The sequence below is a fragment of the Amblyomma americanum genome, chromosome 6, assembly GCF_052857255.1.
Source record: "Amblyomma americanum isolate KBUSLIRL-KWMA chromosome 6, ASM5285725v1, whole genome shotgun sequence".
Classification (NCBI taxonomy): Eukaryota; Metazoa; Arthropoda; class Arachnida; order Ixodida; family Ixodidae; genus Amblyomma; species Amblyomma americanum.
Window position 1 is genome coordinate 18,984,813 of NC_135502.1, and position 18,553 is coordinate 19,003,365.

At 42.6% G+C, this 18,553-nt stretch overlaps 2 protein-coding genes across 2 annotated transcripts; one reads left to right on the forward strand and one right to left on the reverse strand.

Moving 5' to 3' along the window:
• Positions 1 to 828: 828 nt before the first annotated feature.
• On the reverse strand, positions 829 to 13,915 carry CycH (cyclin H). The gene is made up of 10 exons (XM_077668688.1): positions 13,612 to 13,915; positions 13,359 to 13,466; positions 12,906 to 12,979; positions 10,999 to 11,200; positions 8,311 to 8,418; positions 6,614 to 6,669; positions 6,454 to 6,524; positions 1,268 to 1,379; positions 1,060 to 1,132; positions 829 to 946 (listed from the first exon to the last, which is right to left on the reverse strand). Exons 1-10 carry the CDS (start codon positions 13,732 to 13,734, stop codon positions 887 to 889), a joined length of 987 nt encoding a protein of 328 aa, XP_077524814.1. The 5' UTR covers positions 13,735 to 13,915; the 3' UTR covers positions 829 to 886.
• A 262-nt stretch (positions 13,916 to 14,177) lies between these two features.
• LOC144136404 (uncharacterized) lies at positions 14,178 to 18,411 on the forward strand. The gene is made up of 2 exons (XM_077668689.1): positions 14,178 to 14,647; positions 17,093 to 18,411. Exons 1-2 carry the CDS (start codon positions 14,454 to 14,456, stop codon positions 17,295 to 17,297), a joined length of 399 nt encoding a protein of 132 aa, XP_077524815.1. The 5' UTR covers positions 14,178 to 14,453; the 3' UTR covers positions 17,298 to 18,411.
• Positions 18,412 to 18,553: the final 142 nt, after the last annotated feature.

Below are 18,553 nucleotides of genomic sequence, written 5' to 3' on the forward strand. Positions count from 1 at the left end.
AGGCAAGTACCGATGCTTATTTAGATCTCAAACTACTTAGGCAATAATATTCTATTTTGTGAGTGGTGTTTGGCATATAAAAACATAAGTCCCTGTTTAAACGTTCGTATGGAGAGCAGAAAAAGGCGCAGGAACTTTAAGGGAAACCGCGGCAACGCATGAGGAAATGGATGAATTATGGTTGAGGAAAACGACGGGGAGAAACAAAATAATTGAGAGAATGCACAAATACTTTTTGCTTGCACACAGAGGAAGAAGTTAAGAGAAGGCACAGCAGCACCATCACACACACTGCTGCAGCCTTGACCAATGACACAAGATAAAATGACATCGATGGCTGGCTCCGCGCCATCAATTGGGCGATGCGGCTGCAGCCGCATACGACTGTTTTCCTCAAAGCTGCTGCCAAATTATGGCATTCATGTTGTGTCCATTGTGGCCCATTCACGCAGAACTCGTGCCTTGAGCTATGCAGTAGGCAGTTGGCATCGGAGGACAAGCAACTCTCTCACCAAGTAATCAATCAGAAGTGCTGAATATTTTTCTATTACTTTTCTTTGATAACTGCAAACAGCAAATTTATTAACTGCATGCTGCAACAAGGCATACATGCCAAAGGTTGTATCCAATGCAGTCGACGAATTACAACTTTTTACCTTCTCTGCGTGGCCTTTTTTTCAGATGGCAAGTCGCATTGGCTCCATGGGCCTACAGCAGAATGTATGGGGCCTAAGACCTGGCCAGGAGTACGCTACTCCTGCTGTCCCAGTCTCCTTCAGTATTGCAAACACTGTATAAGAGCCAGCAACACAGCCATGGCAACTAACATTCGTGGCCACTCACAAACTTTTACTAGCAAGATAACAGAAAGCGCAGCATCGGCAGGCTACGGTGAACCTTCCAAGGCACTTGATCCACCCATTGAGTCATCCACTTGCCGATGCTCCTGTAATAAAAAATAACGGTCACAAAGCCGAAAAGTATGAAACAAGAGTTCACTTAGCAAATACAGCCATTAGCCAAAAGAAAGGCAGGGCTAGCAGCAAAAATGGGAGTAACCTCGGAGATTCTCGAATATTTGGAGCTTGTCTGTTGGTCATCATCAAGTCCATCTTGCATTTTGCGTTTGTATCTGAAAAACAAAAAAAAAACACTTAATGGCAGTCAATAACACACAATACATTATCTGCTGAGATCGGAACAAACACCTGCTTAGCACAGACCACATGGATCTGAGTGCTTGCTCAAGCACAAGTGTTATACTTACACTTGGCTGTCCGGGTTGTTCTCCTGGTTCCTGCATTTCTCAAGCTTCTGTTCACAAGCTCGTACCCTCTCTTTCGGAGGCACCTCAATGCCTCTTACCATCAGGTAGAGTTCTACAAAAAGCACAACACAACAAAATGAAGCAATGGTAGTATTCCTTTCCATTATGATAACTTAGTAAGATACAGTCATATGTGATCATTTGGTCCTCAGATCAAAGCTAGGCGTGCCTGCAGGAGCCCATCACACTGACCAAAAGCTTTATTCCAAGATGCATAACTGACCAAACATCAGGATAGTGGTAAAGAACGCAACATTGCGAGTGATTATGACTGCGCAGTGACAAGGCACAAAATAACACATCCCCAATTTACCCACAAGCTCAAAATGGATGCAAACAGTGACCAAAAATTGGAGGGAACATTAAGGCTCCAAATAAAGGGTATGACACGATAGCGCAATGGGTTAATTCCCAAATATTCAGAAGGTCATTCTCTACATTCACAGATCCTTGGGAGTCCTCATACCCCTCCTGGCACAGTGGTGCAGCGGTTAAGCGATGCACCACTGCCCTGGGATGACAGGCACTCCCAGCGGCGGGCCTTAAGTGGTCCAGGTTACTCTTCCCGAGCGACCAATCATTAATTTATCTGCCACCTGCCATGGTGGACAGTTTGTTCACTATCTGGTGGGCAGGTTGTGATGACCCCACGTTGTCACATGGCCCAGGTGGCCCACCTGCTCCTAGATTGCTCTCTGGGCACCACTTGCCAGAGTCACGCTCGTGATTTTTCGCTCACAACGCTGACAATGCTGACGCCAGATTTTCTGGGTAACAGGGCCTTTAACGCTCTCGCGTTAGTTTAACAGATATTGTTCACAGTGAACAATATCTAGTCAGCCGAGGAAGTGTGTGCTCGAGTGATGCAATACTTGGTTTGCGAGATAGCTGGCAACATCAACTTCAAAATAATATACACAGCCCTAATATGGGCACCACATCGTAACAACGACCAGTCTTGTGCTACATGAAGCATTTAACATTTCCACTGATCACAACGATGGCACTCACAGTTCTCTGTTATAAGAGTTTGAGTCTTCAGGTCTCACCGGATGGTTATATAGGGTTTAGCATCCCAAAGCGACTCGAGCTAACAGGGACTCCATAGTGGAGGGCTCCGGATAATTTCGACCACCTAGGGTTCTTTAGCACGCACGACATCGCACAGTACATGGGCCTCTAGCATTCCACCTCCATCCAAATGTGACCGCTGTGGCCGGGATTGAACCCACGTCTTTCGGGTCAGCAGCTGAGTATCATAACCACTGAGCCACCATGGCAGCTCAAGTCACACCCGAGTTCATAACCTTTTGTTAAAAACTGACACATCGAAAAGAGCTGGACCTGGCGGTATACATACCTAACAAATTCCTGATTATCTTAAAACAGCACAAAATACGCGGACAGTGACAAGAGTAGACGAGTAGACGAGTAGACACACAACCTTGTCACTGTCCCCATCCTTTGCACTATTTTAAGATATGAAGAACCAACTAGCCTGCACCTCTACCACTGTAAGCTGTAAGTTCCTGGAGAGGTATTCAGAATGGGGTGCACATTATCTTGCAGTATGTTTCAACAAATCCCTGGATACATATCTGTTGTTCTCCACTTAAAAATTGCCAATGTTCAAATCTGGCGATAAACAACTATCACTAATTACAGACCTGTTGCATTGATTTCCACTTGCTGCAAGCTTCTTGAGAATGTTATTCATAAGCATATAATTCTTTATTTAATTTGTAACAATATTCTTTCACAATGCAACTTAGTTATCAAACTGGTTTTTTCACCGTCACGAAGTCACTGAATTCACGCACTTGAAATCCGTAATCAAATCAAAGCCATTTTCATAAATGGTCTGTCACAAGAAGGTTCTCTATAAACTGTGTACAGTATTTAACGGCACTAAGCTTACTCGACATTTCATCGAGCAGTGTACTCATTAGTCCCAATAATATCAGGTGTGCCTCAAGGCTCTGTGTTGAGACCTCTATTATTCGTGATTTATATTAAAAACGCAGTTATCATAATCAGTGGCACTGCAGTCAAGCTACCTCTATATACTGGTTACTGCGTACTTTACTCCGACATTATTAAAGATCACGATGAAGAGTTGCTAAGCAACGTATTTCCTCTGGTTTGGTTTGGTTTACGGGGGTTTAACGTCCCAAAGCGACTCAGGCTATGAGGGACGCCGTAGTGAAGGGCTCCGGGAATTTCAACCACCTGGGGTTCTTTTACGTGCACTGACATCGCACAGTACACGGGCCTCTAGAATTTCGCCTCCATCGAAATTCAACCGCCGCGGCCGGGATCGAACCCACGTCTTTCGGGCCGGCAGCCGAGCACCATAACCACTCAGTCACCGCGGCAGCCCACGTATTTCCTCCGTTTTACAGGTGCAGTAACACTAGGAAGTTAAAATTAATTTCATTAAAATAACGTCTTCTTGGGCGAGTTGGTCACAATTCATCTTTGGTACTAGGCGCAAACACACACACAACACAAGGAAGGGAACGAGACAAGGTGCCTCATTCCCTTCCTTGTGTTCTGTGTGTGTTCGCGCCTAGTACCAAAGATGGATTCATTAAAATGCTTGCCATGACTTTCAGTAACAAAAAGAAGACACTACGTTCCTGTTACAGTGCCAATGTTGACATCTTGACCCCTGTCACCAACCTCAATATCCTTGGTATTATATATTTACAACTAACTTAAAATGGCACGCATTTATCATCATTTCCAGAAAAGCACTTCACAAACTTGGCTGCCTTAAACATACTTCTATAATTCTATCATAAGATCTGAACTGGAATATGCAGCAGTAGCGTGGAACCCTTATACTAAGAAAAATATCAGTGAATTAGAGCAAGTTCAAAGAAAGGCGATCAGATATGTGTTCACGAAATATAAGAGGGATGATTCATCAACTCAGTTAATGCTAAAATATGGTATCCAAACATTATAAGTAAGAAGAAAAATAAGCCGTCTTGCATTTTTCCACAACAGCGTTTCAGGCCAAATTAATATCCAGCTACAAAGTAACATGAGGGCAACCAGCACTAGAATAACTAGACATACTCATCAGTATTCATTAGACCCCATTTTGCTAAAACAAACACTCATAAATACAGTTTCTACCGGCGCACAGTTTCAGAGTGGAATTCTCTCCCCATTGAGATTTTAGAGTCGAACACTTTCATAGAAATGCTGGAACATAATTTTAGCCACTCATAGACAGAAATTGATGCCTGTTTTCAATGTTTTATAGATATTGTTTCTCGCTTCTTCACTTTTATGTCTGCATTGTATCGCAATGTCTCTCCTGCATGGGCCAATATGCTGGCTAAAGTATCACTATATAAACAAATAACGAATAATAACAATGCCACGAAGTATAAATTGACACAGATCATTAGTCAGGCCAATACTCAATTATGCTGAAAAAGTTTGGTCCCTCATTGCATATACTTAGGGCCCTTCGTTTTCGGTTAATCCGAGTTTCACCCCATATTTGCATCCCACACTGAATTCTTAATGATCAGGTTAAACCCAGTTTATACCCAAAAATGGATTTTACACAAAGTATAGCTGGAGTGTACAAAGCAGAAGGCACCACATAGAAGCTAGAGGATGCCATGTACTTTTTATAGAGCAGCACCTTCAGTCAGCTGATTATGATTTCAAACCTATCTTAATGTCTGTTTTCCATGGCATTGTTAATTCTGTAGAAATATTCAAAAATTGTGTTTTAATGTCTGTTGGTGGTTTCAAACAGCTGCTGTGATTTTGAATGTTTTCTCAGCGTGCATAGGCAGGCAGGTCTAGCAAGCAGGTCCAGTAAAGATGCATAAGTGCTGCAAATGAGGATGGTAATGTGCGTGACAAAATAGTAGCAATCAAAATAACAAAAATATCTAAAGAAGAGACTGCTTTCTTGGTGCAAGCTGCCATTTCTAGACGGTTTGTGAAAATAATTAGCTCTAACAATTTTATGTCCCAAACAGCAAGATAACCTGAATCATGAAAATGTAAGCTGAATAGCCCAATTTCTACCCAAATCTGAACTAAGAAAAATAGTGCCCGATATCTACCCCCCAAATTAAAAAAAATAAATAAATAATACCCAAACACGCAAGGATCTGATGATGAGTGGATGATCTTGTACAGAATGACAACGCGTTCTTGTGTGCGCATCTGCAGCGATGAGTACAACTGTTTCGCAATGGTGAAAAACCACTATCGTAATAACTAGATAAATCTGAATGCTTTTGTCTGAATGGATTCCAAATTTGGAATCAATGTTCAAATGTTCAATTTGGAATCCATTCAGACAAAAGCAATCAGATACATCTAGTTATTACGATAGTGGTTTTTCACCACTGCGAAACAGTTGTACTCATCACTGCAGACGCGCACACAAGAACGCGTCGTCATTCTGTACGAGATCATCCACACATCATCTGACATTCAAACATCCTTTTATTTTGAGTCTCCCAGTAAGTGCTCAACTCATCAAAACTATCCACCAAGCATTGTTCCTTTGAGGCCAGATATAGACTGTCTCAAACTCTTTTTTACCCCGCTAACAGTCAAACCTCTTAACAATTTGGATGGTTCACTAGACTCACTGCCAATGGAAGAGTTCAAAGAGCAGCTGCTTAGTCATACTACCTGCTGATCTGTTTAATATTTTCTAGTCATTTGTACCTGTCTTTCGTTTTTACACTAAAACCTGTGCCCACTCCCGCCATGTCCCGTGTGTGATGTAGCAGTATTCATAAATAAATAAAATAAATTAAAAGCTCCATATGTATGCCACAACTCTTAATGTAAATGCCTGCGTTAGCCTGTAATCAGTCTGCCCTGCACTGCACTAATGCAGGCAACTTAATAGAGCAACTGTGATGACATGCTCCAAGAGGAATGAGCAAAGTAGACGCATGTCATAGATATAAGGTGCCCAGTTGTAGACGCGATTTATTCAAGGATATAATGAACACATGCAGGCAGAAGAGGTGGCGCTATCTAGTCAATATTTATGGCACTAATGTACTATTACTGCCATCTAAGCAACCTACCATAGCAACACTTAAAAATGACCAAAGGGAGAAGTCACTTACTTTTGACAGTATCCCTGACATGATGAAGCTTCTCGCGTGGACTGTTAGCAAACAGAAAATCTGTGATGTACCTGTTTCAGAGAGCATCAACGATAACTATAATGCCAGTTCTCTGATGAGCTCAAGAATACGTATGGACACCAAACCAAAGAAAACTCACGTTTCAAAATTGGCTTGGGCTTTGTTGGCAGCATACAGAACAGCAGTGAGGGCAATCTATTTTAAGCAAGAAAATTAGGCAAAAAAAAAAGAAATGTTACAAAAGCAAGAACTAAAAAAAAGGCAAGGAAAGCACAAGGACGGTAGTGGCACCTCGCGGCAACTGCAAAACTACGCTTTAAGAAGTCCAGCACGAGTGATCATAGGCAATGCTCCCTGACAAAATGCAGGCATCTCAACCAACAGGGGGAAGAAAACCACATGCTAAAGCATAGCATGAGGAACCAAACAGCTTTACTTGTGCAACAAAAACAGCCTAACACCATATGTTAGCAAATTTGGCGGCGTGTAAGAATGGTGTCAAGAATTGCGCCACAGCGTCTGCAATAATTATGGTGACGTAGTCCCATGCACTTCTTTAAAATGGCACGGAGAGCTGCAAGGCTATTTGTAACAATGTGAATCATACTAGAGCCGTACTTTTTACCACAGCCACACAATGGCGTATAGCACCACAAACAAAAAGTGCACACCTCCGAAGTCAAATCCACAGGGGGGCAGAAAGAGGTGAGGGTGCAAAAAAAAAATATGAACATATAAACATGCCACTAAAATTTCGGAAACCCAACATGTTTGTGTAATTAGCCTACATCTCATACAAGTAAATGTCACTTTCAATGCAATAAAAGCACATGCACAAAGGCACAATCAAGACATTTATGACCGTCAACGTGGGAACGCATATCGCACAGTAGAGAGAGTGCAGCCTGGCGTGCGCTGCAAGTGACGTCATGCATGGCTGCGGTTGCTGGAAGAGCAGATGCACTCCCAGCAAACTCCAGCGTGTAGCCTGCTACGTGTGCTGCTGGCAATGCACGGCAATAACTAAAGGCAAAGGCACAAACAATGAAAGGCTGCCAGATCACCTTGGCATGCATGTCAAAAGTGATAATTACGGAGCTTTCGAGCCAACAAGGCAGAACTTTACTTAAGGACACGGGTGCCTAGATCTTGGGAAAGCACATTTGTAACCAGCAGGACCAACAATTGCATTGAGCAAGAAATACTGTTGGCCCAGAATCAAGGCACCATGGCTTTATCGAATTGCACTGCATCTTTACCAAAAAACAAAACACAGAAGTTTAACAGTTGCACAAACCTTGTTGTGAGCAAGCGTGGCCCAAAGTGTCACTGTGCATGTACCTTTTTTTTAGTGGTTACCTCCACATATTGTAGAAAGTAAGCATAGCAGACTACCCGGCGAGACAAGCTAACAGACGGCGAGCCGACAGGAAATGTGTGCGTTCACCAAACAGCCATGGACATGAGTTCCACGTGTGACGTCACACACAGTGCATGCTTGGCTGTGCTATCGGTACAGAACAACAAGCGATTTAGTGTTCTCATTCATAAATCTCATGACTGCACAGTCCGCTGCGAACGTTCTTGAAACAAGATAGCGGCGGAAAAAAAAAAGAAAAAAACGTTTCCTCATAATCTAGATATGCAGCCAAGAAGTCTGCACTTGCCTTAGCAAGTAAGACAAAGCGCCTTTTAACGTAAGGCTGTGCTTTAATGCTGCAAAAGAAGTTAGTTCTTTCATGACCCCCATGTTCCATGAACTTGTGCAGATGACTGCACAATGACAGGACTGAGGGTAAAATGAGACTGGTTCAAAATACAGCCTTCAGTTTATACCTGTGATGGTGCCATGAGAAGCATTGCATCCGTAAAGAGAGTTCTCTCAAGGAAGTCGTCCATATATATTCTGAGTTTCTCTGGGTCTGGAAACTGGGGACATCTGGTCTGCAGTTAAGGACAGCGAAAAAAATTGATCAATACATAAACAACACTGTCATGTGCCTTATTTTGCGTTCTTCACAACACCTACCATAAGGCATGCTACCGAAGTAACAATAAGTGTTCCTCAGAAATGCAATGAATTTACTTAAATCAACAAACTGCTGTCACAACAGTTACCTACGCATTGCTGCGCATTCTTGTGACAAACCCGCACTGTAATGCTGAAAATTTTTAGTGAGACTTCTGTATTCTACTATGCCACATCACATATGCTATGGCACCCACATCAGCCTTGCAATGGACACAAACATGCTGTAAGTATATGATACAGTCCTTATCAAAGTGTGACGAAAATAGTTTGTTTTTTTCGTGGAGCTGACTTCTCTGGTTGAAGATGCCAACTGTTTGTGTTTGGGGCTTTCCATTTTGTATGAACTTAAGTAGCATGCAGCAAGATGCAACAGAAAGGCCGAAGCAGCCCTCATTTTAGTGAAATCATATCAGAAAGACAGCTGTACAGCCTACACTTTAGAGATTTCTTATAAGGCACGTTCACACGAAGTTGCAGTGACCCGTAGCGGCATGATCACTATGGGTGCAAATTAAAGCTTTCAGAAATTTGCTGGTCGGATTAATGTAGCAATATAAACGAGAAAACAAAGATGATTAACAGGTAAATTTTAACAGACTGTTCCCCAGTTTGCTGTGTGTTTACAGCTGGTTTGTCTTCTGTTTCCCCCAATCTGCAGTGGGATGTTTGGAAAGGATTCTTTCCACAACTTGTTGCGCACAATTCAAAGGCAGAGAACATAACAGTGAAAAAAGTAGGGGAGGGTGGGGGGAGAGGCAACAGAACGAAAACCGCATACTATGGCTAGCACATTTCTTAACCTTTCAAGGCACTTTGTTCACAGTTGTGTACACTGCAAACCTGCAGCTTATTCTCAATGTGCACTACATCTAACACTGATTTTTTTTGTTTCGGGTAAACTTAGCAATCTTCATCTTGCAGCTAGTGTACTTTTCTGTGCCAGCTAGTGAGCACAGAAAATAATAATTCACAATACATTGTGTATGGTACCACATCCTATACCATTTTCTTGCTGAGATATTTTGCCACCGGTAGTGATGTCAATTTTTTCCCCTGAAATTTGCATAATGTGCATCTTCGAAACTCAAAATGATTTTATGATCCATCATCATCATCATCAGCCTTACTACCCCCACTGCAGGGCAAAGGCCTCTCCCATGTCTCTCCAATTAACCCAAAGGGCGTTAATTTCAAGAATCCTGGTGTTTTAATGTTCGTTTGAAAGTTCGTTTCACAGTCTCTAAGAAAAGTTGTACATTCCTGCAAAAAATAAACCATTGGTGTTTTTACATTGGAAAACTAATGAGCTGACTTTCTTGAGACCAGGGTGTACTAATTTAATTAAGAGGAAAAATATTTGTTTTGAATCGTAATAATAAATGGTACCTGAAGGGATTAATGAACCACTGACCATTGTTATGAATAATCTTCGCATGGAACACGACTCTGACGAAGAAGTGTAGCACATCTCTGGAGAGCAAGTCAAGTTTTCCGCCAAGATACTAATTAGCCTGTCAGCAAAATTCCTTGCATGTCAAATGCAACTGACATCTGAGCATCTGTTACCAAGAATGGGAGAGGGAGCTCGTTCCCTATGCTAAATGTGCCAACGTAGAGCGACCAAGAGAGCAGAAGACGAAGTGAGTGCCTGAGTGCACAGTCCGCACGTCAAATGGCATTTGTTGTGTCTTTTGTTATCTCATAGCCTTCTACTCTTTCTGCTTCTAAACACACACCAGCACGAGTGTCCTAGTGTGAAGCTGAGAACTGGGGACCCGAATGGTCCAGTTAGCAGGCATAACCTCCCGATGGGGTTAGCAAGGCATAGAACCCCATCAGAAAAACACAACTTCAAAGCAGCTGCCACAGCTAATGCCGCAGACCTGGGGTCTAAAACATGTGACCAGTTGGCCCTAAAGATTCCAGCTTTCGTTTGGGAAGAACCTGACTTTCATTGAATTCTTTCATCTCCACTGCTTCAAGGGAGCAGTTTTTTGTGATACACATCTAGTAACTTTGAACATACAAAAAAAAAACAAGAAATCAAACAAAGAAAAGAAATTTCTAGCTGACAACTGGCCCTCCTCACTGGAGCTTCTGAATTATTGCTTAGGCTTTTCTGCTTTAGGCTTTGCTGCTTTTTACTCTTTACTTGGGCCTCCACTTCCTTTTTTTTCTTCCCTCTCCTGCCTGGTTACTTGCCAATGGGAGACAAAAATTTGCCAGTGTGGCGAGTTTGACACCCCACTGTAGATCATCTTGTGTATCACAAAATGGGGTCTCTGATTTTTCAGCAATGCACTCGCAAATGCATGTTCCTATTGTACAAAAAGAATTGACCAATGTTGTTGCTGCTTCCAGTTGGTGCAGCAGTAGCCATTGTGGTGCAATAGAAGCCAGAGAGGATGGAAAGGGATTCAGGAATATTAAGGAAAGAATTGACAAGGACAATGCAGGCGGCCCCTGAAGAAAGCGGGCTAAATGTCGCATACCTTGAGGTCAATCAGCAGCCCTTCAAGTGGCCTGTAAGGGTTGTGAATTGTGAGGTGGTACTTCAGCTGTTGCATGAGCAGAAGTTCATTGTTGAGGATGATGTCTGTAGCCTTCTCTCGATCTCCACGCACATTGCTGACAAACTGGGCTATAGAGACATTGAACTCCTCTACTTTGCAGGCCAGGTAAACACAGGTGACTCTGCAAATATTTATGAAAATAAAAAGTACTAGTGTTGCAGTAAGGCAGATTTCAAGGCTTATAAAAGGCTTTCTTAGTTTTATCTACCTTAACTTCAAATCAAAACAATTAGCCATGTGAAATTATACTCCATTTCACAATTAAACAAGGTTAAGCATGTATTAAATTACTTCCCACAAAATGCAAAAACTGGAATTCAGAACGAAAATTGCACAATTAAAATTCTTATTTGCCATTGACGAAAAGTCACATGAACTTAACGCACACACTTATATTCAGCTATTTTCTTCACGTCCATCCAGACACCGTCATATACATAGCTTCCTTCCATGTGCAGTGTACACTAATTTCTTCAGTATTCATTTTTTTCACACACAATAATCGAGTAGAATGATCTTCCTCCAGCAATTTTGTGCTTGAAAAAATTTGAGCATGGTCTAATCCTCGTATTTCAATCCTGACACTTGCTTGGCTTTTCCTTTTCACACTGCTAATTTTTTTTTTAAAGTGAAGGCTGTTATAGCTCTGGCTTAGCCATATAGCCCTGCATTCTACCATGGAATCTATAACGTCAGCTTTAAGACCTCGTTTACTTAGTCTAATTTAATTAATGAAATTTAACCTAATTAAACTGCAATCTGCCAAATTTAGCAGGTGGAAAAGTGGAGAGAGGGACACCCCTCTCCATGTTTCGCTGCAGGGAGAGGAAGGAGAAGGCAAGTGAGAGTAGGAAGAGAGGGAGGCGACAATTAGACAGATCAGATTTCACTGATTCACACGAGCACGACCAGGCTTTCTTAGACGGCTGACAATGTAGGTTTCATGGCCAAATGCTGGGCTAAATGGCTAAACCGCACTGTAACAGCTATCGCTGATTAATGCACTGAACCGGGAAGGTTAGCTCTACCAATTTTCCCTGGTATATACAATTTTCCAATCAGTGTATTAGGTATGTTTAATCCTGTTGCTGTAGCTTGATCATCTGAAGTTTTACTCTGCGTTATTTTTGCACTTTCACATGTATTTGAAAATTTTTTTCGTCCTTGGCAAGTCACTAACATTTTTGTCTGCCACTCTTATGACTCAAGTGTGGTTTCATGTGTTGTAATGCGTTTTGCCACCTGTTTGCTCTCATCAGACTGCAGTATGTTCTAAATAAATAAAAGTAAATAAAACTTACAAAAGATGACCTAACAAAAGCATTAAAACACTGACAACATACCTGATAACTTTCATTCTAATGCCTTCCAGTTACGGTATTCCACTAGACATTTCCGCACAGTGACAGACCAGGCATAAAAAGAGAACAATAGGCATGCGAGTAGCACTGTTTCTCTAGTTTCATCTTTTGCTGTCCCCATGTGCAAGGTGTTTCAGATATAAAATAATAAAAAGAAACAGGCAATTTCAATGTTTCCAAAGTACGCTGCCAGAGAAATGGCTACCTACTCAGAAAGACCATTGAGCATGTGCAAAATGCACAAATAACCTGCAAATATTTCTAGCAATATGGGGCAGTTCATTCCGAGTGATGACAAGGTTATCAAATATTATAGTAATGACAAGTGATGAAAAGGCTGAGACAAAAGGGCTGTCCAACCTGTATCCACCTTTTATTTTCTCCCACTGCTCCTGGGTTAACTAACTGAAACTTGCCCTGCTGTCAATCCTAGGAGAACATGGCTGATGCGCGCAAGATACTTACAGCATGTGCTTAGGGTGGTAGTCCATTACAGAATTGTTGAGGTAGAAGCGCTTGAAGTAGTGGAATGATGTGCCCTGTTCAAAAGAGTTAAATTATCAATGTCTCATGATAAAGGTTCTGGAAAAATACACAAGGCAATGTATCTACAGTCATGCCCAAGGAAGTGGCGAGGTAATGGTTAGGCCATTAACAACTGTTAACAAGAGCCAGTACAGTACGTTAGTTTCACAATACATGCATGCTTAGCCTGTTTTCTGAACAACTCACCGCACTGCACAATACTCGGGCGCAAAGACGTGACATCATACTTACATGATGAAAAACAGCGCATAGAAACAGGACAACGAAGCGGCAACACACACAGGGCATTCTTCGTTGTTCAGCTGCTTTTACGCGCTGTTTTCCATCATGTTTTCGTATTAACCACTAGCCCAACTACACACTTATACTTACAATCACGCTACGGGGAACAGGAGGCTGAAACTTTTTGCAGAAGTCCCTCAAGGTGAATTCATAGTGCTTGTAGATGGTCCTCTCCTCTTCCGGTGAAAGGAAGTCATCCTGAAATGGTTCAAACACAAGTCACCACAGCGACGCAACAGAAAACTCGTAGCCGAGTCGCTCTCCTCAAAACCTCCAAATCCGAACAGCACTAGCAATCATGCAAAGTTTTCCTCTATTGCTTTATGATTGCGGCTTTGCTCACCGGAGAACGATTCGAGTTAAGCTGTCTGCTGATGAACCTGTCATTCGCAGCTTTCCTGAGTCTGGAGATTTGGGCTTCATCTTTAAAAATCCAGCACTTGCTTTGCGTGCTTGTTGAAAACATGTTTATTCACTGCAGTTTTCAGCCTGCTTTGGTAGAATTTTGCGCACAGCCACGACGATTAATCTTCTTGGCATCGGTCTCTATACATTTTGGTACACATTTTTTTTTTTCCCTACCACAACAACAACGCTGTCAGCTGTCGCCGACGAACGGTCGGCATGCAGCAAGCACGCACGAACATGGAGACAAAAAAAAAAAAAGCGATGCTAATGCCGATGACACTAGTATACTCAATACACGTTTTTCCTGCGCTGGTAATTTATTGCGCGTGCTGCGTATGGTGTAGCTAACTATCAACTATTAAAGCAAGTGTTCATGTTAACTGTCTGAAACAGCCAGGCTGGCTTAAGGACTTTAGCCAAGCTCTCGGCGATGCGGCGAAGCCCAGCCCAGCGAAGCTTGAAGTCCTCCAAGCCAACGAAGCCACAAAGCCAATAAAAGCCGTAAAGCGGCGGAAGCCAACGCCAGCCAACGCTGCCAACGAGACGGCGCGGCGTGTTTGCTCACCTCGTGCTAAACACCGACGTCGTGTGGCTACCGTTGATCACTGCCGTCATTGTGTATTCTGCAAAAGCCCTTATGAGCAAGCAGCGCCTTCTCTCTTTTTGTATGTGCTAGCATCGGGCCACGTCACTAACCTGACGATCCTCGTGAAAGTTGTGGTAAAGGAAAGTGGTCGTAGTGTTTGCTTGAACTGCGTTTTGCGGCGGCTTCGAAAAATGAGCGAATCTGACGAAAAGCCGGAGTGTTCGAATAAATCTGAGAGCGAGCTCTTACTGGAGTATGAGGAAAAGTTCAAGCACAGATACACTGACCAAGATGCCAAATACATGGAGGTTGTCAACAAACCACTGCCACCGCCTCCCTGTGTCTATCCTTGGTTTGTGCAGAACAGAAGGACATACAATAGAAGGTACGCAGAGCTGTAACCTGGCATTGGTAGAAATGTACACCTTCTTTTTCATAGTTTCACCTGAGTTCGCGCTTTCTGCCCGAATGTGCGCGTAAATGGCGCAGCTGCTGTTTTTTTTTTTTTTTTACTGCTCACCGGTTGCGGACTAAAGAATCGCATTTTACCACTCTAGCTCACACTCTAGTTAAGTAATTCGTCGTGCTGTCAAGAAATACTTTTACTTGGAGGTTTGCAGACACCGTCATCGGAACAGTGCATTTGAGTAATGACGTTTAGGGAAACGATAGTTTTAAATCGGAAAAGCCTCTTGATAACTTACAGAAATGCTAGCGACAGACGCTATTCTCCATAACTACAGCGCAACGAACGGGACGTAGAAGAACACAGGCAGGGACACAACACAGCGCTGTGTCCTTCTACGTCCCGTTCGTTGCGCTGTAGTTATGGAATATAGAAACGAACTCTCCCAACAACTCACCCTGACAGACGCTACTTGCCACTGTACTCATGACGTTTTAAGTAGAATAAGTGTTGACTGTTTCTTTCTAAAAAAAAAAATTCATGCAGATGTGCTTTTCATTTGAAACCTGCGTCATTTTAGGTAAGCTATGACCATGACACCCTTTGATTGGCTTGATTAGAATATTTGCAACTGTACTAAACCTGCTTTAGCATTATTACAAGTGCAACAACTGCAGTGACTACATTCGCATCTGGCCTTGGGGTGCCACGGGAACACGACAAAATGAATGTGAAAGTTGCATTATGTCTTTGTCTTGTCATTATGTCTATGCCTAATGCATCAAGCCTAGACAGTGTAGGATAAATAGGATGGGAATGTTAATACAAGCCAAATTAGACCAGCCATCACATGCTTTGTCAGTCAAGATACAGTGTAGGTCACTTTCTTCAAAAAGAAATTACTGATTTCACTGGTTTACATTCCTTGGGCATGTGTGCTTATGTGCCATACTGAAATGAAAAAACAACAGGAAATTCAAAACAGTCGCAATCTTTCTTGCTAGCATGCTGCCACAAGGAAGCATTTCTTTCCCCTTGCTTTTGCCAATTTGTTATTTTCCTCATGGTAATATTGTTTTTGTTATCTCGAATATTTTTATATCAGTGTAACCATTTCTTACAGTATACTTTTTTTACTGGTACTAGCTGCAGTGCACTTTTGTACGTCGTTCACTCTTAGTGCGAACACACAAGAGCATGGCCATGCTCTTTGAAGGGCCCCTGAGTCTGACTTAGCCGCTCATCGAAGCGAAGTGGCAGATGGCGCGGTGCACCATGTCCATGTTCATCTTCTCCTGCAGCAGGAGAAGATGAACCTGGACATGGTGCACCGCGCCATCTGCCACTTCGCTTCGATGAGCGGCTGTGTCGCACGAAGTGGCCCTCTAAAGAGAGAGGCCATGCACTCAAGTGTTCGCACCAAAAGCGGATGACTGTGTACATATTTAGCGCCTCTTGTTGCTGCTTGAACTGTCCTTCGCTGTTTATTTTAAGAGGTCCCACTGCAGTGTGAATATTTAGCTTGTTATGTCACGGTTAATATCTCAAAGCTGCATGTGGCTTTGAGAGATAATGTAGAGGAGGGCGCCACATTAATTTTAACCTTCTGGGTATCTTTAACATGCACAGACATCGCGCAGCATACGGGCGTTTTTTTCACTTCATTGCCATGGAAATGTGGCCACCACAACTTGGATTTGATCCTACAACCTTGTACTCATCAGTGGAATGTGTTTACCATAGTTGAGGGCCAGAGTCAATCTCTGGGACCTTCTTTGTAACTGTGTGTTTCACTTAATGTATGCTTTGTTTTCGTGAAGTAAATTAAAAAATAAAGGCATATTATAATTTACTGTTTATAACACCATGGGTGTAGTGAAAACACTATATGAAAAGTTTGCAGTATCTTAATTCTGTGATTTGCTTTTGATGCATTTGTTTTTTCATTGTGTCTTCCTACTTTTGACAGCAACAAATCTGTAGCTAGTGATGTTGATTCATGCATGCTTATTTCCTCAATCACATGAAGGCCATCTAATGAAGGCCCCTAAACGAAAGCCCCTAAGGGAAAGCGATGAGTCATCAGCCGCAGTGGCTCAGTGGTTATGGTGCTCGGCTGCTGACCCAAAGGACATGGGTTCGATCCCGGCCGCGGCAGTTGAATTTGGATGGAGGCGAAATTCCAGGGGCCAGTGAACTGTGCGATGTCAGAACCCCAGGTGATTGAAATTTCCGGAGCCCTTCACTACAGTGTCCCTCATAGCCCGAGTCACTTTGGGACGTTAAACCCCCATAAACCATAAACAAACCATCACATTCCATGTTAAATTTGTGTAAAAGCTTCAACATATGGCGTAAGTATGCAAGGCTTATAGAGACATATTCGTTAGACATGCACATTGCTTGCTTTTTCTCTTTTGGCAGGGACAACCGTCAAGAGGGTTATGGACGAGACCGAGGTGGCAGAGACAACAACTGGCACAGAGGAGGCAGGCAGTGGGAGGATCGACGTGGCGGCTACCGCGACTACGGTGGCGGTGACAGAGGGTACCGGAGGCGCGATGATGACTACAGGCAGGGGCCACGAGACTACCACTCATACCAGCAGAGACCCAGAAGAGATTACTGACTTCCTAGCATGGTTGCAAAACGGGATGCTGTCACGTTCGCAACATCATGCGTTAAACATTTGCCCCATATTCTCATACTGCCAGGACAGTCAGGTGCTTTTGTGCATCAGACCATGGACAGCAAGATATTCTTGCTGTAACTCTTACATGTAACTCTTCCTCCATCCGTATATTGTGCTACAACAAATATGAGTTGAAGCATAATTATGGGCAGCATTTTTGTATTGTCGCTTGAAGCATTTAACAGTTGGTCAAGCTTCTTAGCGTGAACTGTAATAACATATGATAGCGTATGACAAGACAAGGCAATTTTGGCAAAAGCTGGGCCCTGTACTGTATAGTGACTTGGCTGGAGGTGCTATATGTTACACACACAGAGGGCTCAGATCTAGCATTTACACTTTTTACTTTTCCTCAATCTCACTTTTTTTTAATTGTCCACACCATATTAGCATTAAAACAATCAAAATATATGACGAATCAAAACGTTATGTCGCCAGAATTTGTCCCGAGACTGGAGGGTTCAACTGTATCCAGAGCTTGTGCACATGACAGATGCAAGCTGTGGTACATGCACACGTCAGACCATACCTCAAGCACAGAAATAGAAGTTAAAGCTCAGTTTGTTTTCCAGAAAAAAGAGCATTGCAACCTTCCATCCTGAAGTACATCACCATTCAATTTGACTGCCTGCACTTTGCACACAACTAATTCGGTGATCCATACTTCAACTGGCTTCACAAGTGTTACTGTGATGGGGGCAGCAAGTTAGGTTACAGTGTCGACCTGTGTTATGTAGTGGATGGCTCATCTTAAATGTTTTTGTAATATAAAATGTTCTAGGCCACAAACTGAAATGCTAATGCACAGAAAATAATGACAAGTGCAGCTTGGAGTGATGTTTGCAGGTTGCGCAGTAGTACATAAAATGTACACAGTTATTGTTTCACACTTCTGTAAAATCACACAAACTATAGATCTGCTGAGAAGAGTTTGAAAGAATAGCAGATTGGTAGCCCAGGCAAGTAAGTGCAGCACAAAATGTCTGCGAAGCCATTGTAAACAGTATGTCATTAAACTAGGGCCCTGCCTGGCCCTGTTAGGATTTTTTAACACTGCTTATTTACTTTTTCCTAGGAAATTAAACCCACGCCTGACCAACTTTTCAGCCAGACACTCCTCAGTGCGGAATTTGCCGGGCAGGTGCAAACAGCAGGTGTTCCTTGTGTAGTTTTTACTTGTAGAAATTCCAATC

What these genes read in the sequence shown, in the direction of transcription:
- CycH (XM_077668688.1), bottom strand. Translation starts at nt 13,734, where the DNA reads ATGTTTTCAACAAGCACGCAAAGCAAGTGCTGGATTTTTAAAGATGAA. An exon ending in TTCTCATGGCACCATCACAG is followed by an intron (nt 6,670 to 8,310) that starts GTATAAACTGAA and finishes TGCTTAAAATAG; the next exon opens with ATTGCCCTCACTGCTGTTCT. An exon ending in AATATTCGAGAATCTCCGAG is followed by an intron (nt 947 to 1,059) that starts GTTACTCCCATT and finishes TTTTTATTACAG; the next exon opens with GAGCATCGGCAAGTGGATGA.
- LOC144136404 (XM_077668689.1), top strand. Translation starts at nt 14,454, where the DNA reads ATGAGCGAATCTGACGAAAAGCCGGAGTGTTCGAATAAATCTGAGAGC. An exon ending in AGAAGGACATACAATAGAAG is followed by an intron (nt 14,648 to 17,092) that starts GTACGCAGAGCT and finishes CTCTTTTGGCAG; the next exon opens with GGACAACCGTCAAGAGGGTT.